The sequence below is a fragment of the Camellia sinensis genome, chromosome 13 (genome assembly GCF_055761805.1).
Source record: "Camellia sinensis isolate YWXY chromosome 13, ASM5576180v1, whole genome shotgun sequence".
NCBI classification, from domain to species: domain Eukaryota; kingdom Viridiplantae; phylum Streptophyta; class Magnoliopsida; order Ericales; family Theaceae; genus Camellia; species Camellia sinensis.
Genome location: NC_138973.1, coordinates 101,480,721 through 101,506,732, shown reverse-complemented (window position 1 = coordinate 101,506,732; position 26,012 = coordinate 101,480,721). Strand labels below are relative to the sequence as shown.

Sequence of the window (26,012 nt, the reverse complement as noted above, 5' to 3'; positions counted from 1 at the left end):
TGGGAAGTATGCATATACCCAAAGCTGTTGAACAGATGTGATCAGTACAGCGTATGAATAAGAATGCAGAATGCAGAATACAGTACAGTACATAACAGGGGCAGGCCTAGAAAAGCGGACTTTAGATCCAGTGTGCAGTGTATGGTGAGCAGTGTGCAGTGTATGGTGTACAGAAAATGCAAAGCATATAGTGTGATAGTGAGTACGAAAAGTACAAATGTTGAACAAAGCAAAACGCACAAATGCTAAGCAAAGTAATGAAAAGGGAAAAATTAGGTTGTGCACCTCCCAAGCTCGCCAGCAGCCTCCAATCAATCTCCCACGCATCCGAGAAGTGGAGCTCATGTATCCACAAAGAGTGGTAAGGCCGGCTGCACCCCAGTTGTAGGAGCGGACCCGCGGAAGCACCACCAGGGCGCTCAAGAAGTACAAGCCCACGGTATTCCACCTGTTCGAAAACAAGGTGGTACCAAAAAGGAATAGGAGGAAGCCCCTGGCATACTGTTCCACTCCCTCATCAGTCTCAGGATCCTCCCCGCGGAACTGCTCCTTGAACCAAGAGTATCTAACCATACCTGCTTGAGCAAGGGGTGGACGTGCTCCAAGCAACATATCCCATGCAGCCACCCACTCCCCCATGTCGGGATCTAAGGGAATCGGATAACCTCCCACGTCCAGGTCGGTGATCATAGCAAAATCAAAAGGAGTCATGGTCATATTCCCTGCTGTGGAAAAATGGAAGGAATTGGTGGTGTCCCACCACCTCTCCACAATAGCCCCCAGGAGAGGGCGACTCGCTGTAACCCACATCAGGCTGCAGCAAAATATACCGAAGCCGGTCTCGTTGACAATCCGGCGGACCCCCGCGGGGAGCACATCGTACCAATCTCTAGCGGTCGTAGCGCCGTAGCCCCGGAAGGAGCGAAATCCCTTCTGTTGAAAATACAATTTGAAACCAAATCAGTACAGTTTCAAACCAAATCAACACAGTTCAAATCAGATCAGTATAGTTCAGATCAGATCAGTGATGTATTGAAAATACAGTTGCATCCAGAGCAGTGATGTGTCAAAAATGCATTCGAATTCAGAACAATGACGCATGAGATGCGGTTGTGTGCAGTATATACAGGGCAATGATGTGTAAAGTATAGTCAAGTGCAGATCAACAATGCATGAAATACAGTCAGATCAAAGCATGCGACACAATTAGATTGAAATAGTGCAAGAAATGCAGGTATTCGAAAGTGATACTACAGAAAAACAGAGGTGGTACCTCCACGGCAATGGCCGACAAGTGAGACATCGGCTCTCTCAACAAGAGGTCGTCTGGCACATCCTCATCGAAATTGGTAAAAGCATGGATGCCTCCCACCACCGGAATGATGTGAGTCTCCAGATGGTACACCGCGGGATCGAAGGGACGTACGTCCAATGGTAACGGCTGAGGCTCAACCTTTGGCTCAGCCGCTAACTCTACTAGAGGAAGTGCGGGGAAGCCCTCGCCATGAGGCACATCGTCAGCCATCTGAGGTGGATGCAAAAGAATGATGCGAAAATAAGCAAAAGTGAGCAAAATATTGAAATTTTGAATAAACTCAAACCCTAAGAGAGAAAATTCAAGAAAAGTTGAAAAACCCGGGAAAGTGAACTAACCTCGAGAGAAGATCGGGGGAAATGATCCTTGAATGCGGGAAATGATGAAAGAAGCCTCAGATGTAATTTCTGATCGGTTCAAATTGAAGGATACCAAGAATCCTTAGTGATGCAAGGTTGTATAGGGTGTTGGGAAACGCGTAAAATGCGCAAATCTAGAGAGAAGGCACACCTAAGAAGGAAGAAAATTGTTTTCTATGGAAGAGTTTGTGAAGAAATGGGTTGGTTTTGAGCATATTTAAAGACCCACGGCTTAAAAGTCCTCTTTGTCCGAATCTGCCACCGATGGCTGGCAGGTGCCCATCATCAACTTTCTTTGCCTATTTGATCTTCGTATGTGTCCTTGGGCCCCAACAATCTCGAGGAATGCTTGAAAATTGATTCGAATCACCTCCGTGGGAACTCGGGAATCACATCCTCAATATACGGTGATTTACACCAATCAAGGCGCACGAGGTGTATCCTTTTGACGCATCCCAAACCCTTCGGGAGGTAAACCGAAGGTCTCTTTTTAAGATGTCCTTATTAAGCGTCTTCCTCTTCTGTTGTTGTCAATTAGCATTCGTCTGTTACAGTAAACACCCGTCTAGTTCACATGCATTGTTTTTGCATATTTCTAAAATGCATTGTCATGCATTTTCTCTATCTTGCCTTGCCATGCATTTCCTTGTCACACATCGTTATGCACTTCCTCATCATGAGTTATCACAATTTCCTGCCATACACATTGCTTGCGTTACTGCATGCTTTACTTACATGTGTATATGTATTCTTAGGTGGTTACACATTGTATACGTTTCGACGTGTGCTCTACTTACATGTGTTCATACCTTGCTTGCTTACACATTGCATGCGTTTCCACGTATGCTTTATTTACATGTGTTTATGTATCTCACAGGAGTTTACACATTGTATGCGTTACTGCATACTTTACTTACATGTGTTCATTCCTGCCATACACATTGCTTGCGTTACTGCATGCTTTACTTACATGTGTATATGTATTCTTAGGTGGTTACACATTGTATACGTTTCGACGTGTGCTTTACTTACATGTGTTCATACCTCGCTTGCTTACACATTGCATGCGTTTCCACGTATGCTTTACTTACATGTGTTCATACCTCGCTTGCTTACACATTGCATGCGTTTCCACGTATGCTTTACTTACATGTGTTTATGCATCTCATAGGAGTTTACACATTGTATGCGTTACTGCATACTTTACTTACATGTGTTCATTCCTGCCATACACATTGCCTGCGTTAATCCCACATGCTTTACTTACATGTGCTCATACCTTACTTGCTTACACATTGCATGCGTTTCCACATATGCTTTACTTACATGTGTTTAGGCAACCTCCCGCATTGTTATGCCTGTTTCGAATCGCATTGTTATGCACGCGCCTGCGTCGCATTGTTATGAACCTCCTTCCACCCACATTGTCATGCATCTCCTCACTTGCGTTGTCGCGCATTTTCCATTGCATTGTTATGCACACTTCTAACAAAATTGTACCTGTTAAGTTTTGTTTCTCTTTCAGGCACGATATTGTATGTACGGTTCATTTGAAGCTGGCACGACCAGACGAGCCGCATAGGTATTATATGCACTCCGTGTGAAACGTGGTAAGACTTGCATAATTTTCTTACATCCTTTCTGTCGGAATATGTAGGACTGCTGTTCACCTGCTTAAAATTGTTGCATGATTTGCTTCATTACAGCATTCTTGGCATAACTATAAGTCATGCTATTGCATCTTGCATACCATTTGCGTTATGCCCCAGCCTTCGGGCACATCTCCGCATGCCTATGTTGATTGATTGTCTGAGTCTTCGACCTTGTCAAAAATGGGTCGTCTCTGGGCTTTGACACTTACTCCCATCACTTTGTGACGGTCGAGTTCTGTCAAAGAGGGACAACTGTAGACACCCCATTTTTGACCATCCTTGAGACTTGGTTGTGCTTGCAGGTACACCCAACAACTAGTTCGATTGCTCGCTGAGTACTCGACTATCGCGGCGGAACGTCACCGGTTCGAGCTTCCCGGACCTTGTATCCTTTCTAGTTTTTTTTGGGACCTTGACTAGGTCCCTTCAAAGTGACCTTCTTGGTGCACTACCGGCCATGGCATGGAACTACCAGCCATTGCCTTGTTCTTGCCGGCCATTGGTGATGCCCTGCCGGCCATCAGTGAGCCACTGCTGGCCATTGATGATGGCCGGCACCCCCTCTGTCTCAGCTGGTTTTCCTCTAGATCTTTTGAGCCAGCTGGTTTTTTGTTTGCTCCCTTCCATACACGTGTATGGAGGGATGAAGCCCTTGTAAAGCTTCTTGAAGAAGCTTTGGCTTTGCATTCCTTTATATAAGCAAGAGACCTCCCTCTTTGCCAGGGGTTCTGTAACTTCGGAAGAAAAAAACCTCTCTTTCTCTCTATATTGTTTGTGTCTTGTGCTTTGGAGTTGGATTTTCTTGCACTTTTACACTACAACACCTAGATATACACCACCACCATTGGACAAAGCTTCTTAGGAGGTCTTCTTGAGGTTTGAAAGTGAGTTTCTACCCCCTGAAGTTGCTGGTTTCAAAGAGGGTCTTCAAGGGTAAGTATTTTTCCCATTTTTGCACTTTCTTGCACCTTGCTTTGGCCCTCTTTGCATATTGATTTAGGCTTTGCTTATAACTGAAAAAAGTCTTGTATTTAAGTCCTTTTTAAGTTTGTTTGAGGTCATTTTGCTGTTAGGGTTGTGTAGCCCTCTTGCATGGTTTGTTTGGCTTTGTTTTAAGCCATATCTTGGAACCTCCAAGCTAGCCTTGGTTTGGCCTTCCTACCACTGAAATCCAGCGAATTTTCAGTGGTAAAGGTGTGGTTTTGAGGTCCTTAATCAGAGGGGGTGGCCCCCTCTCTTTTGGTTCCTCTTTGCTTGCATTCTTGGCCTTCCAAAGGACCATCCTTCTATGCATTTTTTAGGCTTGGTTCAGGCCTATTTTTGTGACTTTTAGGACCTACCTTGGCCCTGTCCATGGCTAGTTTGGTCATATTTTGCATGCATATAGTATGTGTAGTGTAACTCCATCCATAGCTCATCAAAGTAGCATGTGTGCTTAGCTTGTGTTGAGTCCATTTCAGTGGGTTTTTGGTGATGTTTTACCATGCCATGAACCTGTTTTGGGTTGGTTTTGTTACTCCATGCTTGCATGATGCACTTGTAGTTTAAATCTCCTAAACTAGCTTCATATGATCCATGCCATGCCATGTCATTTTAGCTTGTTTGGTTTACATTTCAGCATATATTTGGTCATCATTTGGCATGTTATGACCCTATCCATAGTTGGTTCGATCATCCTTTGCATGCTCCATATAGGTGTAGAACAAATCTTGTTTACTAGCCATTTGTGCATGATGTTTTGACTCATCATACTAGCATATTTTGGCTTTACTCAAACTTGATTTTATGCTTATTTTGAAGTGTTCTAGGACTGCTTTGGGCTGCCATGGCCATATCACTCGTGCTTTGTATAGCTATAGTGTAAATGCTTAGGCTAGTCTTGGGTTTTGAGGCCCCTACCATGCCATACATGTGATGTTTGCATGCTTTACCCTCATTCCATATGCTATTTCAGTCCATAAAATGTTGTCATACACTTGCATTTGACATGCCTTGAATGCTTTATAGAGCTTATGCTTTATGCCTCAAGAATGAACTTTTCTGCATGCCATTAAGCCCAAGCCTTTGGCTCATCATTTTAGTGCATTTTGAGTCTTATTATACCATGATATAACTCTGTTTTATGTCGCCCAAGTCATGCCATGTTGGGTTTCAATTGGTGTAGTGCATTGCCTCTTTAAAGCCTTGCATGCTCCATGTTTTTAGCTTTGTGTTCTAGCCTTTGTTGGCTAGCTTTGAGCTTAGTTTTGGCCTTGTTTGGACCTACCCTAGGACTGCTTTAGGTCCCCTCGGCCCCTTGGGGCTTGCCTTGTATGGCCGTGGCTTAAGTCCCTTTGCTTACCTGGAGCTTTGAGCATCATGACATGCTATGCTTGCATGGTTGATTTGATTTGGCATCACTTTACATGAAATTTCAGAGCATACCTCATTGTCATACATCCGTGTTTGTTGCTCCTTAAGTGTGCTTAAGAGTTGTCCTCTTTGTGCCTTAATACTTGAGCCACTTGGCATAAATGTTTGCCTTGCCATTTCATGCTTTTCATGCCATCAATTCATCACTTATGGCTACTGATTTGGACCTATTTGAAAGCTGTCCATCTTTGGTGTAAGCCCATCTTACCATGTTGTCGCATGCTTGTTTCATCTTGTATGTTGTTGCATACTTGTCCACCTTTGCATGCCTTGCATGTTTGCATATCCATGTTGCATTTTGCCATGTTGTTCAAGGTTGTCACCTCACATCATGCCTATGTGCTTGTTGCATGTCATTAGCCTTGTTAGGTTATTCACATTGCATGTTTGCCATCTTTATGTGTTGCATTGTTTGGATTAAGTGTTAATCTAAACACGAGGAACGAGGGGCGTTTCATACTCCGAGTGATGGAACGTGTCTCAATTTTCGGTCGCCGAAGCTCTTGATGGTTCATGATAGAGTTCTAGGCTTTACTTGCTTTATTTGTGCATTCATTTCCATATTGATTTGTACAAGTTGGATCTTTGGCCATCATGCATCGGGATGCGTGATTGATGGTCGTGGATCCGACTAGGCCTCTCCCTTGATGTTTTGAGGTGATTTGGGGCGGCATAGTGCGTATATACCCTTGGGAGACCCTCCCATTCCTCTATTTTGTGCTTTGTTGCAGTTTGGTGTCATAGCACACCAGTGGCCGGCAGTGCACCACTGATGGCCGGTAGTGTCACACCCTTGGTCGGCAGTGCCCTGTTGTTGGCCGGCATCTCTCCTTTCATAGCCGGCAGGCCACTGGTGAATTCCCCAGCAGTGTTTTGGTAAGTTGCAACAACAAACACTGGAAGACACCCTGCAAACAAAACCTCTAAAGAGCAACTGGAAGGCGTTTCGAGGCAAGGAACCGAAGCGAGCATGCATACCCTCCTCTTCTTCAAACAGAGCTGGAGCAATTCTCTTTTACTGCTTACTAGTTAGTTAGCATTTGTAATTTGTAATAATTAATTTGTTAATTAATTAAGTTGTGTAATAATTAGTTGTAACTAGTTATTCATAGGGTTTTGTAATAATTAAGTAGCTTGTTAGCTAGTTAATTAGGCGGCTTATATTATTTATTCGGACCCTCCGAGCGAGGGCACAATTGTAATAAGTGTGCGTGCGTGTGATGTATGTCTTCCAACCCCATGTCTTTCTCCCTTTTATTTACCTGCTTATGATGGTTAGATTAGGGCATGTTTTAATTAGCATACTTATGCTTGCATGTTTGCATCATTCATTTGTATTGCATGCACTGGGCTCGGCGCATCATACTAACTACATTGTATTTCAATTCCGAGTTGAATACTTGTTAGTTGTAGCATTTCATACGCCATGTTTAGAATAGCCGAGCCCATTGTAGTTGCATTTTTGCATGTGTTGCATTAGGCATTTCTGTATAGTTAGGATCATGTATGGATTTCTAACATAGTTTTTGTTTTGGCTTGGAGTACTCGGTAAGTTTTATGCTTTAGCATCCTTGCATGTGTGCGAGTGACTGCCATGATAGCATGCTTACCATGAGGTTATTTGCTTATGTGATATACCTGCCTGAATATCTGCGGGTGAAGGTTGGGTTATTTAGATTGGAACAATTCATCGAATGTGAGTTTTAAGCCCACTTTAAAGTGGTAAATCATCTTGTTTTCTAAGCCCACCCGAGGGTGGCAAATCCACGTCTTAGCCTATTTGCGGGTAGCACCATCAAACCATATTCAAATAAACAAACATGAGATGTTTTGTTCCAATTCAGGTGATCTAGTCTATACTTATATGCTGTGCACATCACATAGTAAATCTAGGCTAATAACCGGAATAAGAACGCATAGTGTTTTCAAAACTGGATATCATGATTAGTAGAGGCCGATCTTTGATCGGGCAAGCGGGAGTGCTCACGAAGTGACCTTTCCCAATCGTACCCAAGTTCCCGAGCCGTGGCAACTTTGGTGATGACGGACACGTGGCCTTAGGCAACGAGTTAGGGTTTCCTAAATTCCCCCAAAATAAATATTTAGGTGGCGACTCTGTATCTGGCAAAGCAGTCCATGTTTGGCACTTCTTTCAAAAAATCTGTTTTCCAAAATGATTTTCCGGATTTGGACTCTTTGATGAGTCATCGGTCTTGCATTGCACTCTGCGAGATTAGATACAGGACCGTGACTTTGAGTCCTGAACTGTAGTGAGGCCCAAGTGCGCGTCTACACCTACCAATCTCGCCATTACACAATATAAACGGGGTTTACCAATCGGTAACAAACTGAGGGACTCAATAACAATGATGCCACCCCTTACGATGGAGGCCCTAATGGAGAGAGTGCATCAACATATCCGAGTAAAGGAAGATAGCGCCCCCACTAAAGCAAAATCTGGTGCAGCAGCAATGCTAGATAAAAAGACTACAGCAAAAGTCAACACGGTAGAACAACCAAGCAGGAATGGGCGAGGTAGGCGAGCCAATAGAGGGGACCCGGAAAAAAGGAAGTTAAGAGTCCGCACTGCCATCACCACTGTATTCAATAAGCCTATCTACCGGATTCTCAGCGAGATACGTGATGAACCCTTCGTTCGGCGGCCAGCCAAGTTAGGAGAAGCACAAAGAGGCTATGATGAGAGGTCCCGTTGTACTTTCCATGATGAAAAGGGGCACCGCACTGAGAATTTCACACCACTGAGGCAACATCTGGAAGAGTTAGTGGCTGTTGGACACTTGGACCAATATATAGAAGGGGTACACAGCCAGCCCCCCAGGACCTCAACAGACCAAACGAGATGCCGGTCGACGGTCCACCCCAAGGCATAATCAACGTTATACATGGGATCGTCGAACCTGAGCGGGCTTGTGAACTCAGGGGGATGATCAAAAAGGCTGAGCACTTGAGAGAGGTATTAAGTGCACAACCTACCATCAAAAAGGGTAGAATAGAGGCCACGAACGTCATATCCTTCTCAAACAAGGATCTAGCAGGGCTACATTGCCCTCACAATGACACACTGGTGGTGACTTTACGCGTCAAGAATTTCGACATCAAGCGAATCCAGATTGACCAAGGAAGCTCATGCGAGATAATGTACTATGAGACCTTCAAACAACTGAAACTGGAGGACAAAGACTTGGCACCTACGACATCTTCCCTAGTCGGCTTCAATTCAATGCCAGAGTGGCCAGTGGGCAAGATAATCCTTCCAGTCAAAGCTGGAACCATGACAAAACAAGTGGAATTTTGGGTATTGAAGGTCCCTTCCACTTATAACATAATCTTAGGAAGGGCATGACTGCATGCCATGCGCTTAGTGGCGTCAACCTACCATCAGGCCCCACGATTCCCTAATGAAATCGGTGTGATTGAAGAAGTCTTAGGAGACCAAATCATGTCGAAGCAGTGTTTTGTCACAGTAATTGGCAATCGGGCTGTAAAATGGTATGCACAGATGGTGGAAGAGCCAGAAAGTAATGAACTATTTGTAAATGTCGACAAAGTAGCTGAATAGAAGGCAGTGAAAGATTTGGTAGAGGTAATGATAGATGAAAAGAACCTAGAAAAGTTCTTTCTGCTCGGCTCATCTTTATCCAGCACTGAAAGAATAGAGGTCTGGACACCATACGACATGCCTGACATTGACCCAAACTTCATCTGCCACCAACTTAATGTCCACCCAACTGCCAGACCAATTATACAGTGCACTGGCAAATCGGTACTCCACTACGCGGAGATAGTGGCGGAGGTAGTGGCGGAGGAAGTGGGAAACTTGCTAGAGGCAGGAGCCATCAGGGAAGTGCACTATCCCAGGTGGATCTCCAATACTGTGGTAGTGCCAAAGAAGAACGAAAAATGGCGTGTTTGCATGAACTATAAGACAGTCAACAAGGCATGCCCAAAGGACAGTTTTCCCCTACCACGGATAGACCAACTAATGGACCTAACTGCAGGACATAATCGACTTAGCTTCCTTGATGCGTATAGAGGTTAACATCAGATCGCTATGTATAAACCAGACTAGGAGGTCACATCATTTACGACGCCTAGAGGATTGTACTATTACAAGGTCATGCCCTTTGGCCTAAAGAACGCAGAGGCTACATTCCAACGAATGGTCACCAAAATGTTTGAACCATTGTTAAGCAGAAAATGAAGGCTTACATGGATGACATAGTGGTCAAAAGCAAGGATGAGAAGGATCATCTTAGGGACCTAGATGAAATGTTTCAAATTCTGAAGAAGAACAAGTTGCGTCTGAATGCATCTAAGTGTGCATTCGGCGTAGGATTAGGAAAATTCCTAGGCTTTCTGGTAACTAATCGAGGTATAGAAGCTGACCCCTCTCAGATCAAAGCAATCCAGGATCTTGAGAGGCCCAACACAGTCAAAGAGGTGTAGTATCTCACTGGCCTAACAGCCGTACTTAACCGGTTCATAAGTCAGTCGTCAGACAGATGTCGATTATTCTTCCAAGCATTGAAGGCCAAATTTGAGTGGGATGAAGAATACGACCGTGCCCTAGAGAGCTTGAAAGACTACATGACCTCTCCTCCGTTGTTAGTAACCCCAATGCCAGGAGAAGAGCTCTTTTTGTACTTAGCGGTTTCATAGCAAGCAGTCAGTGCAGTGTTGGTCAGAGCGGAAGGAATCCAACACCTACCTATCTTTTATGTTAGCAAAACCTTGCTGGGCGCTGAAACCAAGTACCTACCATTGAAAAAATTGACATTAGCTTTGATGATGGCCTCAAGAAAGTTGTCACACTACTTCCATGCCCACACCGTGATCGTCCTAACGGTTTTTCCATTAAAGGCCTTGTTTGAGAGAGCGGATTTTTCTGGACGTATCTTGAAATGGGCGGTGGAGTTAGGGCAGTTCGATATCAAGTTTCAACCCAAAACAGCAATAAAAGCCCAGGCTTTAGCAGACTTTGTGGCTGAGTTCACACCAGGAAGTCATTACATCTGCCAGTCTATTTGACCGACGCAACCGAAGTAAGAGGGGAAAGTGCCGCGGGAAATGCGTAACCCCTAATACAGGATGCCCAGCCACATTGCAAGCCACACAAGATTGAGGACATGAAGGAATGGGGAAAACCATGCCAGCGAGAACTCTTCAAAACGTAAAGACTTGGGGCAGTCAGACAGTAAATATCAAACCCCAACAGCAGACATGGACTTGGAAGAAAACATCAGCAACACCCTTGACCCCAAGACATCATCTGACCCCTCTACTTGCTGAAAACTATTTGTCGGAGAGATGTGGAAGCTCTTCGTGGATGGAGCATCCAATAGGCACAGTGCAGGACTTGGCATAGTCCTCATCTCACCAAATGGCCTAATAGTGGAACAGGCAGTCAACCTTTGCTTCCCAGCATCCAACAATGAGGCAGAGTATGAAGCACTGTTAGTAGGCCTAAAATCAACCCTTTTCATGAAGGCCACCGAGTTAATGGTTTACAGTGACTCCCAACTGGTAGTAAACCAGATTTCAGGCGACTACGAGGTAAAAGATGAGAGGATAGCTAAGCACCAAGAGTTAGTTGGAAAGGAGATCATGAAGTTTGAAGTAGTTCGGATAGAGCAAATCGGCCGAGAAGAGAACAGTAGAGCAGACGAGTTGGCAGGTTTTGCTTCAATGGCAGATACATCTATTCCACACCCATTACTGATCCACTTCCTACCCAGACCAAGCATTAAAGAACCCAAAGTAGCTGAGGTATGTTGTGCCGAACTACGCCCTTCATGGATGGACCCCATCATAATGTTTTTAAAAGACGGCATCTTGCCTGAAGAAAAGAAAGAGGCCAACAAAATTAGAGCAAAATCACAGCGATTTTGGCTCTCTCCATTATTGGCGTTATACAAAAAAATCCTTTACAAGATTTTACTTGAAATGTGTCCATTCTAGGAAGGTGGAGGCATTTTTGTTCGAGATACATGAAGACGTATGCGGAAGCCACCAAGGGGGAAGATCATTAGCTTATAGAACAATTTCATAAGGATATTGGTGGCCATACATGTAAGTAGATTCAGAGAAATATGTCAAGAGGTGTGAGAAATGTCAGAAATTCGCACACCAAATACACCAACCAGTAAGAGAGTTTCTACCATTAACTAGCCCATGGCCCTTCGCAATATAGGGTCTGGACATAGTGGGACCACTTCCAACAGCACTCGGCAACAAAAAGTTTTTTCTCGTAGCAACAAACTACTTCACAAAGTGGGTGGAGGCAGAAGTACTCGCATCAATAAAGGAGAAAGATGTTAAGAAGTTCGTCTGGCAGAATATCATAACTCGGTTCGGCATACCCAAGGCTCTAATATCTGACAACGACACTCAGTTTGATGGCAAAATCTTTAGGGGCTTTTGCGAGAAATACAAGATAGAATTCTACAACTCTACACCAGCATACCCTCAAGCGAATGGCCAGGCAGAATCATCAAACAAAGTCGTCTTAGATGGTTTGAAGAAAAGGTTAGAGAGAGCCAAAGGCAAGTGGGCTGAGGAGCTTCCTCATGTTTTATGGGCTTACTGTACCACACCTCGGCGGTTAACTAGAGAAACGCCTTTTTTCCTGGCCTATGGCATGGAGGCAGTAATCCCACTGGAAGTAGGCCTCCTCACTATTAGAAGTGAAAATGTTGACCCAGACTTGAATGAAGAAGTTATAACCTTGGAACTCGACCTTGTAGAAGAGAGAAGGGAATTCAAGATTGGGGATAGGGTATTACGCAAAGTAATGGGCAACACCTTGGTACTTGGAGACGGCAAGTTAGGACCTAACTGGGAAGGACCATACAAAGTGGTTGGTTTAGCGGGAAAATGGGCATATCACTTAGAAGTTTGAGACATCAAGGCTATTCCTAGGCCATGGAACACTGCTAATCTCAAATTATTTTATTTTTAGCTTTTTTGTACTTGTAATTTTTTCTCTTTTTTTCAAATAAAACAAGTAGTTTTTTTCAGCCTAATTCTTTCTATTGTAAAAGTTGTTCTCAATCATTGCCAGCAATGGGCAATCAAAAAGTTTGGCAGGAATGACCAAACATTCAGTTCTCCCTTCAGCCGAGATAAGGATCTAGGTTGAAGAAGGTTGGCCGGAATAACCAACATTTAGCTCCTTTCAGCCGAGATCAAGATCTAGGCTGAAGAAGGTTGGCAGGAATAACCAACATTTAGCTCTCTTCAACCAAGATAAGGATCTAGGCAGAAGAAGGTTGGCAGGTATAACCAACATTTAGCTCCGTTCAGCCAAGATCAGGATCTAGGCTGAAGAAGGTTGGCAGTAATAACCAACATTTAGCTTCCTTTAGCCGAGATCAGGATCTAGGCTGAAGAAGGTTGGCAGGAATAACAAACATTTAGCTCTCTTCAGCCGAGATAAGGATCTAGGCCGAAGAAGGTTGGCAGGAATAACCAACATATAGCTCTCTTTAGCCGAGAGCTATAAACCAAACAAAAAGTTGAAAGACAATTACAAGCAGGCTATAAACCGAACAAAAAGTTGAAAAAAAAGAGAAGCACATTTCATTCCATTTCAAAATGTTCATTACATGGGAGGGGCTGAAGCCCGGTTACAAATTCTTTCAAAAGCAAAACACCAAAATAAGAAAAACAAGGTTAAGCAAATAGATCGTCCAAGTCTGCATCCAGGTCAACACGAGCTTCACCACTCGGTAGCCCGGTCCCAGGAGGAAGGTTGGTCACGGGCACATCATCAACCATACTTGGCACCGGTGGCTCCACCCGAGCTGACAGAACAGTTTGGAGACCGTGATCAGTGGTAACAGTTGGGGCGTCGTTTGGTTCTGGGGATTTTTCCCCCTCTCTCTCTTGAAGCAACTTTTCTTGGATGGCATTGGCGTAGTCTGCCATATAACTGGGAATGAAGTGGGGAGGAGGGTTCTGGAAGACCTCACTTTCTTGACTGTAACCGAGCTTGGTTACAGCTACCTTCCATCCGCATTTGAAAAATATATCTTTTGCAGCTTCACATTACAAGATGTAGGTGGCCTCTCCTTCCTTGTAGCCCCTATCTTCAGCGTCCTTCATTTTCTTGTTCAGCTCTACGATCTCGGCATCTTTTTTCTTTTCAAGCTTGGCCAGTTCGCGCAAGTAGCGATCTTTTAGCACGGCCAAAGCTTTCTGCTTGTCTGCTTCTGCCACGTTGACCAGCTCAGTAAGTCGGGCACTTTCAGATTCATGCTTGGTCGTTTTTTGCTTGGCTTCGTTCAACTCGATCGTCTTAGTGTTGGCATTTGCCACGGCCAGCCGCGCTGTCTTGCGCAGCTCTAGTATGCGCTTATGAGCAGCATGGTTCTTCTGCATGGCCTGCAGAAGGAGAGATAATGATTGTGATTAAAACCGAGCAAACAGATGTGTAAATTGGAAAACAAACAGAGGGAGCACTTACCAGCACCATTGATTTTGTTGCCATGCGGATGGCCTTGAGCTCGGTTTGGTGATCGTGGTGCTCCATGTCGGCCGACAGACACACGCTCTTGGCAAGGTTAAAAACAAGCATGTGGTCCTTGTCTGCTACCACTGAGTCTGTGTTCGAGATAGTGCGGTTTTTAAAGGTCATTTTTGGTACCCATTTCGAAGGCTAGCTTGGTTGGAATGCACGGGCTCAGGGCTCAACATAGTGGTGTTGGGAACCACAGTATCCTCATCAACCAAGCGTTGCAGCTTGGTTGAAGTGGTTCGTGCATGTTTACTTGGCCGAGATGTGGAGGGCCTCGCTGTTGGAAGTGCCACCACGGTATCTTGGGGTTGGCCGGTTGGCTCTAGCCCGGCTTGCGCTTCACCAATGGTTTACTTGGTGATAAGCGCTCGCACGACTCTCTTCTTTGCCATTTCTTGTTCTTCTGTTAGCAAGATCAACTTGATTTGGGGAAGTGTGGGATCTGGTTCAGGTGATGGCTCGAGGAGAAAGTCTGTTACCCTGGTCTTCCTCCTTCTGCTATATCGGTAGGTCGGTTCAAAGTTTAGCAGCTCGGTCCAACCGCGATGATGGTATCGTAGCGCGGCACGAAGGGCGTCTTGGTTTGCGTATGGGTACTGTGATTTTAGTTGGTTTAAGTCTACACAAAAGAAAGGGAATGGTTAGCACGGTATCAAATTATAGCCTGTAATAGCAAAGTAAAAAGAGAACCGAGGCATCTTTACTGGCATTCTCTTTATTTCAATTTATGTTATATCTCGGTATCTGGGCTTCCTGGCCTTCAAAATTGCCCGAAACCTAGAAAAACTCGTCGTCATTTAAGTCTTTGTCCGGTGTATTTTTAATTATTTTCTCTCGGCCTCTTCTTACTCTTAAATAGTACCCCCAACCGTCATCATTGGCCGAGCGAGTATTGGTGGAATAGTTTGGCCAATCCGAGGTTGAGACCGAGTCGACGGTTTAGCTCGGCAATACCATTTATTATTCGGTAAGTATTGGTGCTAAGTTGAGTCGGGCATAATCTAGTCTGCCTGAGGAACTCGCATATTAGTGGCTGAATTGGGAATCGGAGACCGGCCTCAACGATGGATATTACGGTAAAGGGAACAAGGCCCGGTTTTCCCCAGGGCATGGTATCTAGCTCGGCTAATGAGAGATGGACATCGTCAGGAATGTTGTAGTCCTTACGGAATTCAGCAATGGCTCCAGGTGAGTTTTCTCAGAACTGGTATTTACCCATTTAACTTAAAATGTGTATAAATTAGCAGGGTAGCCTAACTCGGTGTTGAGGTGATGTTGAATATCTCAGTTGAGCGTGCAAAGGTGTGCCTGGCCAACCTAGTCAAAGTCTGCAAAGTGGAGATAAAAAGTGTTATGCTCAGATCACTAAACCGGGCTAAAAAAGAAGGATAAATAAATATAAACCCTAGTTCGACTAAATAGGTTGCAGCCCACTCTTAGTTCGGTCGTAACACAAGGAGTGGCTCCAAGTTTTTGGCTCAGTCATAGAGTATGAAGGTTCTCAGGTCGGTCGTAACACAAGAAGTGGCTCCAAGTTCTAGCTCGATCATTGGGTGAGGTTTCCAGTTTGGTCTAATACGCACCTATTGCAAACAAGTTCCTAACTCGGTCGTGGTATTATTTTGTATTAAAAAATCACATTACAAATTGTTTGTGAATCCAGTTAGAGTGTGATTGAGGACTTATCATGTGGTTTTTTGGGACTAAAGTGGTTCTTACCCATTTGTGTGAACTATACGAGTGTGTTTTGGAAAACATATGTATAATATACTACATATTGCTATACTACACGAAATAAACGAAAAGAAAAAAGGATTGAGCCACTTACAGTTTTGAGATGAACGGATGAAGATCATGACCGTAAGGATCATAGTGAGAACAGAAGCTTTGCAGGTGCTATGGTCGTGAAAAATGGAGGCTCAAAGGGCAAGTCAGAGAAGATAAACAGTGGTGTCTCTGGTTCAAAAACTAGGGTTTTTGTATAAAGCACAAAAAATAGCGGGATTGTTCAAAACTTTCGAAGTACAAAGACGGCTGTAACAGTTGTACTTGACTAGTGGGGGCAAGCCACGTGTCCAGGGGAATTGATAACGATTCAAGCGTACTTGAGAAGCGGAATGACGTGCAGAGTAATTGACAAGACGTTTTTGACCTGGCAATTCGGAAGCTCGGTAGCAAGAGAGCTCGGTTGGAGGCTTGGACGTATAGCTTGGCTGATAACGAGTAATCCCAAATCATGCGTTGCAGATGGAATTGAGGGGCAATTAAGAGGGTAATTTATAAATAAATATTGACCAAGCTACGTTCCTTTAGCCTCTGTTATGGGCCGGACTAAAAGTCGAGGTATGGACTTTGAATAGTTCGGTCCCATCTTGTGTGAACTCCAAGCTGAGCAGAGGTACTTTGGACCGAGCTACCTAAATAAGTGGGCTTGGTCGTTAGCCAAGGTGTTGGTAAGAAATGAGGCCGGGCTTGGTTTAGCTCGGCCGTAGTGCCATCTACATTGCTTAATTGAGTGTATGACCGAGGTAGTCTAGCTCGGTTAGGTTGCAACAGTTTAAAGAAAAGAGGTAACCATTTACTTGGTTAGTGGAAAGCAGAGTGTTATTATGATAGACATTCTTCATTGAACTTGAGACTCCTAGGAGGGCTCTGCTATGGAGAGTAGAGTCCTACTAGGATTGTACAAACCATCTCACTTGGTTAGTAGTGAATAGGGTGTGTGATTCCTAGAGTGATTCTTATAAGGAGAGTTGGAATCCTAGTAGGATTGTGCCAGGCAGAATCTATAAAAGCTCGTAATAAGACCTATGTACGAGTATCACAATTTTGACTCTCAACTACACAGGGGTTTTGTCTATTATCTATTTGCTGACTTAGGCATCAGAGAGGTATCCGGCACACACCCGCCGGCTAGCTCACGTTTGTGTTTTCAGGGAGTAAAACGACGACGCTTGGAGGAGTGCAAACTTGATCAACATGATTATACGAGAAGATTATTTCGTGCTCGTACAGTGTCCAACACTGGGTTGGAGAAAAATCCAAATCCTTTTGTAGTGCATTATAGTGCAGCATGTAGTGTTTCAAAATGATATCATTATATCATTTTGGGGCCAAAAGAAAATGGAACTCCTTTCTTCTTTTTCTTTCCCAAAACGATGTCGTTATCATTTTGGATCAATATAGAGTACACTATAGACAATATACTTCAATCGAAAAGAATCCCTTCCGTTCTGAGTATGTAACTTTACAATTTAAATAAACTTTATGAAATGAAATTAGACTCATTTTCCAGAGGATAGATATACACTAAATGTTGTGTTGTTACTTGGTCCTCCTGTATATTCAACATAATTCTTTTTTAGAGCAAAGTGGGAATCCTTTTGCACTTTATCTCTCTATATTATTATATATCATTGTTCCCTTAATCCTATGATATTTCATCAATAAAATTCTTCTTTGCTAATTAAAAAAGAAAAGAAGTGGGAATCTACAACATATTCTAGTTTTTATTTTAGTTGCATTTGAAATATACAACCTTTTAGCTCAAGTTCACTAAAGATAAAAAGGAGATTTTATGTTTAAAAATCCAAAAATATTAACTATTTAATCTTTCTTTGGTGCTTTGTTTTACTATTTTTTGATCTTTTTTTTTTTTGTTTTTTTTTAAAATTAGGGTCTCCTAACATAAAATACATAAAATATTTTTAAAAGGTTTAAAATTCACAAAAACAAATTTGAAGAAAAAAGCAAAAAATAAAAAAGCAGGAGCCAAACACAAAAAGGTGATAACTTTTGAAAAGTCTAAGTTCATGGTAATACTCTTTAACCCCACCAGTCTTTATTTAGTTCTACACCACATACTCGCATAAATGGGGTCACTTTATAAAACTTTGTACAAAATCATGCCTTAGAGCATCTCCAACGGTAGTAGGTATTTTTCCTATCTAAATATTACTATAAAGTATATATTTTATTTTGCCTATTAACTGTTTTATGTTTTTACTCCAACCATGCTCTTTATTTTAGCTATTTATCTAAATATTATTAATTTTATAGAATGCCACGTCAACAACAAAGATGGAGGGAAATGATCCTAATGATTGAATACATTTTGCCTGGCGTTGAAGGCTAGCTAGATGTAGCTAGTGAATATGAGTTGAGCCAAAATGCCTAATCATATGCCTAGTGCATTGGAATTGAAAAAAGTGAATCACACTAGGTATTTTAACTAACAAGTATTATATCCAACTTTTAATGAGTGAGCTGGACTAATTTAATTTTTTCTAACGTATATAATTATCAAGTTGAAATTTTAAAAAGTTTAAAATTACATTAAAATTTGATTTGTTTACATATTTAGTTAGTCGTGAATGAGTTTTTATGACGCAAGTCAAACTCACATGCACTACAGGAAAACATAGCAAAAAACACGGAGCTTTTAGCGACGCCGCGCCCCCCGTCGCAAAAAACGGTTTTTTGCGACGATAACTTCACCCGTCGCAAATAATAGCCTTTAGCGACGGCACTTACCCGTCGGTAATGAAACTAAGCGGCGGGGTCGGAAATGCGGAAGTATTAGCGACGGTAAATAAAACCGTCGCAAAACACCTTTTTTTTAGACGGCACATCTCATTTGCGACGGAAATTTGCCGTCGCAAAAAAGGATTAATTCAAACGGTGCCGTTTTACGACCTACTGCCTTCTATTTGCGACGGTCTACAGCATACCGTCGCAAAAAGTCAAAATAAAAAAATCACCCCTCTTCTTTTTCCTGTTGTCGCTCGATCCTTCCTCCCCAAATCCCTAACTTCACCCCCAAATTTCTCAAACGGGCTACGAGCAAGACAGCGGTGGTGCGGCGAGCAAGCCGGCGGTGGTGCGGCGGCGACGGCGACAAGTAGTGGTGCTCCGGCGACGACTCTCTCTCGCTCTGCGTATGCTCTCTCTCTCTCTCTCTCTCGCTCTCTGTATATATATATATATATATATAGATGAATGTCTATATATAGATGAATGTCTATATATATAAATCTGTATATATATGCAATGTATATAAATCTATATATATATATAAATCTGAAATCTGTCTATATATATATATAAATCTGTCTATATATGTATAAATCAGTTAATCTTAATCTGAAATCTGTTTATTGTATTTAAATCTTAATTTTTTTTTATAAATCTGTTTATTGTATTTAAAATAATCTTAAATAACTGTTTATTGGTTTATTGGTTTATATATATCTGTTTATTATGGTTTATAAATCTGTTTATAAATCTATTTTATTGGTTTATAAATCTGTTTATTGTATATAAAATAATCTTAAATAATCAGATTTCAGAGATGTCTATATATATCTGTTTATTGGTTTATTTAAAATACAATAAACAGATTTCAGAGATGTCTATATAAATCTGTCTATATATACAATAATCTTAAAATACAGTACCATAATAAATCTGTTTATTATGATAGAATTTCTTCTTTTTTTTGTATTTTTGATATCATACACATGTAATGGTTCGATTACAAATTTAAATTGCAAATGTTTAAATAAGTCATAAAAATATTTAAGAGAAAATAAAAAAAATACAAAAAAAAAAAAACAGGATTTTAACCCTTATAATAAAATAAATCTTAAATTTTTAATTTAATTAATTTAAACCTTAAATAGGAATTTTAGACATTTCGTTAATTTGCCAAATAGGATGTCGAGTGAATATTTATGTGTAGGTATTATATTTAGAGTTACTTTGGTGAGATATTCTTGTGGATGTGTACAGATGATGGATAAGAGTTGGATTGATTTGCCAAATAGGATGTCGAGTGAATACATTAATGGGATTGATGAATTCCTTGTGTTTGCCTACACCAATAGGGTTGAAGGTTCGATGATCAGTTGTCCGTGTAGGAAGTGTGAGAATCGATACTATTTTGTACGAGATGGTGTACGGGAGCATCTGATTTTGAATGGTTTTTTTAAAAAATACAAACATTGGATTAATCATGGGGAATCTTACATATCTCTGCATAGTAATCGAGAGAATGAAACATTAGCTAATTTAGACATTGGAGATGATATGATTGGAATGATACAAGGGGCTATGGGAAATCCACATGCCGGTACAAGTGTTGAGGGTGATGAACCACAGAGGCCTGATCCCCGTGCATCTGAACCCCAGCTTGGTCCAAATGCAGAGACTGCAAAGTATTTCAAACTTCTTCAAGATGCACAAAGTGAATTGTATCCGGGTTGTCAGAAGTTCACATCTTTGTCATTCATTGTTCGACTTCTACATTTGAAGGTGCTTAATCAGTGGACGGACAAGTCTGTTGACATGTTGCTTGAGTTATTGAATGAGGCGTTTCCGTTGGGTGTGAAACTCCCGGACTCATATTATAAAGCTCAAAAGGTCACAACAGATTTGGGCTTCACGTATGAGACGTGGGATGCATGTCCCAATAGTTGCATGTTGTTTCGAAACGAGGACGCCAATCTTGATAAATGTGTCATATGCAGCAGTTCTAGATGGAAATCAAATGGTGATGGTGGTTCAAATGGTCCTAACACAGGTGGCAAACAAATAGCTGCAAAACAGATGAGGTATTTTCCTTTAAAGTCAAGGTTGCAGAGGTTGTTTATGTCATCCAAGACGGCCAAGTTAATGAGATGGCATGCAGAGGAACGAACTGATGATGGTGTCCTCAGGCATCCTGCTGACTCCCTTGCATGGAAAGATTTTGACCGTCGGAATATTGACTTTAGTAATGATTGCCGAAGTGTAAGGCTTGGCTTAGCATCTGATGGTTTTAACCCATTCAGGACGATGAACATAGTTCATAGCACTTGGCCTGTTGTGCTCATTCCATACAACTTGCCGCCATGGATGTGCATGAAGCAACCATTTCTAATTTTATCCGTGCTTATTGACGGCCCGAAAGGACCTGGTGACAAGATTGATGTTTATATGCAACCGTTGATTGAGGAGTTGAAAGAACTATGGAATAAGGGTGTGTCAACATTTGATGCATCAACAAATCAAATGTTTCAAATGCATGCAGCTTTACTGTGAACAATTAGTGATTTTCCTGCATACGCAAACTTGTCAGGATGGAGCACTAAAGGAGAATATGCATGTCCTTGTTGCAATAAGGAAACTACATCGTGTTGGTTGAAGAGTAGTAGGAAACAATCATATTTGGGTCATCGCAGATTTTTACCTACTGGCCATAAATTCCGGAAGGATAAAGTATCATTTGATGGTAGTCGGGAAGTCAGACTCAAACCAAAATTGTTGTCTAGAACTGAGATGTTGCTACAATTAGAATCTGAGGGTATTTTAACCCAATACAATAGGGATGACCTTAAGGAGAGGCATAGGAGACAGGTAGAGAAGGAGAAAGCTGGACATCGCACCCATAGTTGGAAGAAAAAGAGTATCTTTTATGAATTGTCATATTGGGAGCACAATCTAATAAGACACAACCTCGATGTGATGCATATAGAGAAGAATGTTTGTGACAATGTGTTGTGGACAATATTAGGGGTTGCAGGAAAATCGAAGGATGGTGTTAATGCTCGGCGTGATTTACAAGATATGAATATTAGAAAACCCCTACATTTGCAGTTAAAAGGGTCGAATAAAGCCTATTTACCACCAGCACAATTCACGATGACCAAGGATGAGAAAGATTTGTTCTTGAAAGTGTTGAAGGAAGTAAGAGTTCCCGACGGGTATTCATCCAATATATCACGTCGTGTGCGCTTACATGATAGAAGCATTGGGGGTCTTAAGAGCCACGATAGTCATATTCTGATGCAACAACTTATTCCATTGGCTATTCGCAGATCGTTACCGAAGAATGTAATTGAACCCTTGATTGAATTGAGCAATTTCTTTAGACAATTGTGTTCAAAAGTGAATCGTGCGACAGATTTGCAATATATTAAAGATCGTATCGCTGTAACACTTTGTCATCTAGAGAAAATATTTCCTCCGAGTTTTTTTGATATAATGGAGCACTTGCCTATACATCTAGCTGATGAAGCGTTATTGGGTGGAGCGATTCAGTTTCGATGGATGTATCCAATTGAGAGGTATCTTCTTACTTTGAAGCAATACGTGCGTAATAGAGCTCGTCCTGAAGGATCAATTGCTAAAGGATATCTTATGGAAGAATGCATGAATTTTTGTGCACAATATCTCAGTGATGTGGAAACCAAATCTAGTCAACCCGTGAGGAACTATAGTGGTGCTGATAATTTGGGTCATGCTACTGGTGAAAACACAAGCTTTTATCTTGATAATACTTCTTGGGTACAAGCTCATCGGTACATCTTATGCAATACAAGCGCGGTTCAACCATTCATAAAGTAGGTTAAGTCACTCACTCAATATTTTATTATGTTTTATTGAATTTTCAACTAAAATTTTTGTATGGCTAAAATTTCAATCTACACAGCAAACACCTTGAAGTACTTAAGCTCAAAATGCCTCGTGTCGACGATCATCAACTTCGGCGTGAACATTTTGAAACTTTTCACATTTGGTTCAAGGAACATGTATGTATTTAACTCTATAGATTCTAGTTACTTAAGTCGATCTACATTTTAAATTTTACATTTCGTGTTAAATAGGTCCAAACTTTGCGAAGGACTACTGATGTCATACTTTCTGAAGAGATTATTCTATTGGCAAATGGTCCTCATAACCTGGCAAGGAGGTTCAACGGGTATATACTGAATGGGTTTCGGTATCGAGTAAAGGCCATGGATGATCGTCGAGCCACACAAAATTGTGGTGTAGCTTTGAAGGCAGATACCATAAGTTATGCTAGTCGAAAAGACAAGAATCCTCGTCTGGGGTCTGTGTACTATTATGGACAATTGACAGATATTGTTGAGATTCGATATTCCAATGAGAAGAAACATGTGTTGTTTAAGTGTGATTGGATTGACAACATTCACGGAAAGAAAGAAGATGTCTTCAATTTCACGTTAGTGAACTTCAATCATTTGTTGTACCGAGATGATCGAATTACCAATGAACCTTTCATCTTGGCGTCCCAAGCAGAGCAAGTTTGGTATGTTGCAGACCCGTTACAACCAAACTGGCAAGTCGTGGTGAAGATGTCTCAAAGAGGTTTATTTGATATGAGTTTAACTGATCCACAAATCGAGCCATGCATGAGCCAACAATTGGAAGAAAATATAATGCTTCGTGATGAAGAAGTTGGTTGGGTGAGGGAAGCCGCAGAAGGGGAAACAGTTGATGTTCAAATAGGCTGATATGTAATCAACATTAGTAATTCAATTAAGGCCAAGGTTGTAGTTAATCATCAATTTCTTAATTTACTTTGTCTTTGTAATTGTATTAGTTCAATTCATGTCATATTATAGTTGATGACAAACCATTGTCTATGTTTCTAATGTCAATTAATGTTATATTGCTTGCAGATTATTATGGGAAGGAAGAGGAAGCCTGATCATCCCCGGCGCATGATGTCTGATGTGCTACATAACAGGACATCAGTAGCACCACCATTAGAGGAGGCATCACATCGGCCAGCATCGGAGGGGCCATTAGTGCCACCACCATCTGAGGGGCCATTACCACCGTATCGACCACCATCAGTGGCACCACAGCAGCTACCATGTACTCAACCTCCACGCCTACCATCGGTGCGTCCACCATCAATGGCACCACAGCAGCTATCATCATCAGCTTATGAGCCATCCGCAGGTATTTAAATTTGCTTTGATTTGCATGAAAATTATTTACACATACATTTATTTATGCTCATTATATATAACTTGTTTATTCTCATTGTATTTTGCAGACCCTTCGACTTCTTCACAGCCCACATCAGGTTTATTTGATATGATTTGTATTCACATTATTTAAATTTGCATTTGGTTGTTACCATTGCATATTGTTTATTATTATTGTATATCGCAGGTCATGTTAGTTCTTCATCAACCTCAACTAGGCGTGGTAGAGGATGTGCCAAGGGCATTAAAGAGTGGGGTACTGGTAAAAAGCTGCACATACAATTTGATGGAAATTACTGCCCCATAGGGGATAACGTGGCCAAGTTAACTACTCAACTTGGCATTATTGTCCGGAATGGTAACATTGTTCCTCTTACTTTTGTTGACTGGAACAGTGTGCCTGATGATATTGTTGATGCTATCTGGAAGGATGTGAAGGTAAAAGTATATTTTTGTCCATAAATTCGAATTCCAAATTTGTGTTATACTTAGCCTTAAACTTTGTGTTTTATAGGACAATTTGAATATATGTCCAGAGGAGTACAAGCCAATCTGCATGAAAAACTGCAACAACATATGGAAGGATCACAAGAACAAGCTTAAGGCTAAGTATTTCAAGCCTAGAAGCTCTGATCCTAATCTGAAGGATGATGTTCCTATGAACGTTGTGCCAAGCCAGTGGGAACAACTTGTGGAGTATTGGCGTACTTCCGATGCTGAGGTATACAATTATGTTATATTTATGATATGTAAACATACAAATCATATTTACATACTTACATTTGTTGAACTTGTTATAGAAAATTGCAAGTAGGAACGCTAAAAATCGGCGAGCTCACGGCATAGCTCATACCACAGGGCGTACTACTTTCTCTCAGATACGGCATGAGGTTTACATTTTATTATTTTATTTTTGTATATAAATAAACATTGTATAGTTGCAAATTATTTGGATTCTAATTTTCATATTTCTAAAAAAAATTTAGATGACCAGTAAGGGGGAGTCTACTGATAAGATGAATGTTTGGCTTATGACACGTAGAGTAGATGACCCAGAGGTTATCCAGACCTTGGTAGTTTCCAAACACCTTTGATTGTATTTAAAGTTTATTTTTTGTGTGTCAACCATCTTAATTTGGCGTATACTTGTGTGTCTTATTCAATACAGGATGAGTTTAATCGTCAACTCTCTATGCTACCTGAGGATGGTCGGACTTTGGAGGCTAGGAATGCCATTTTCCATGAGTTGATAGGTCATGACAGACATGGATATTTTCGCACATACGGGAGAATCGTGCCTCGGAGAGTGGTGTATAAGGATGGTGCTGGGCTATCACAGTCAACACCCCAGCCATCGACTATTGATCAGATCACGCAGCAGGTTCGTGCTGAGCTAAGGGATGAGTTGAGGGAGGAGCTGCGAGCAGAGTTCTCTACACATTTGCAGCAGATGAGAGCTGAGATGATGGCCCTTGTGTCACAGGGGGCGAGTGTGGATCCCAACAGACAGGTTCCATATAAACATCACAATTGTTTGATAGTTCAATTTTCACTCAAGATTATGTATGAAATTCGAATATGATTAACACATTATGCACTGACTAACATAGGTTCCTGATGCATTGAGTGGCCACCGGGCATTTAGGGAATCTGCAGAAGACGAGAATCCATATACACCACCACCAGAAGATCAGGTATAAAATGTATCTTTGCATTTTAAGCTAAAATGCATCTTTGCGTTCTTTACTTGAATTCGAGGCGTTAACGCCCCAAAATCACCAAACGGCGTCGGTTTAGGACAAAACTTGGCACACACGACCTCCTAGGCACGAGAGACTTGTGGGAGAAGACGGGGCTCGAATCGGGTTCCCGGTTTGGGAGTTAGAGTCGGATTTCACTTTAGGCAAACTACTTCTTTAAGAAACTTCTTTTCGAGGCGTTAACGCCCCAAAATCACCA

The 26,012-nt window shown here is 41.8% G+C and overlaps 1 protein-coding gene across 1 annotated transcript; it reads left to right on the top strand.

Annotated features, from left to right (window-relative positions):
- The first annotated feature begins 23,771 nt into the window (after positions 1 to 23,771).
- LOC145805930 (uncharacterized) lies at positions 23,772 to 25,717 on the top strand. Its single transcript, XM_082901384.1, has 5 exons — positions 23,772 to 24,491; positions 24,568 to 24,774; positions 24,854 to 24,943; positions 25,040 to 25,126; positions 25,222 to 25,717. Exons 2-5 carry the CDS (start codon positions 24,610 to 24,612, stop codon positions 25,633 to 25,635), a joined length of 756 nt encoding a protein of 251 aa, XP_082757510.1. The 5' UTR covers positions 23,772 to 24,491; positions 24,568 to 24,609; the 3' UTR covers positions 25,636 to 25,717.
- The last annotated feature ends 295 nt before the right edge of the window (positions 25,718 to 26,012 follow it).

What these genes read in the sequence shown, in the direction of transcription:
- LOC145805930 (XM_082901384.1), top strand. Translation starts at nt 24,610, where the DNA reads ATGAAAAACTGCAACAACATATGGAAGGATCACAAGAACAAGCTTAAG. An exon ending in GGCGTACTTCCGATGCTGAG is followed by an intron (nt 24,775 to 24,853) that starts GTATACAATTAT and finishes AACTTGTTATAG; the next exon opens with AAAATTGCAAGTAGGAACGC. An exon ending in CAGAGGTTATCCAGACCTTG is followed by an intron (nt 25,127 to 25,221) that starts GTAGTTTCCAAA and finishes TATTCAATACAG; the next exon opens with GATGAGTTTAATCGTCAACT.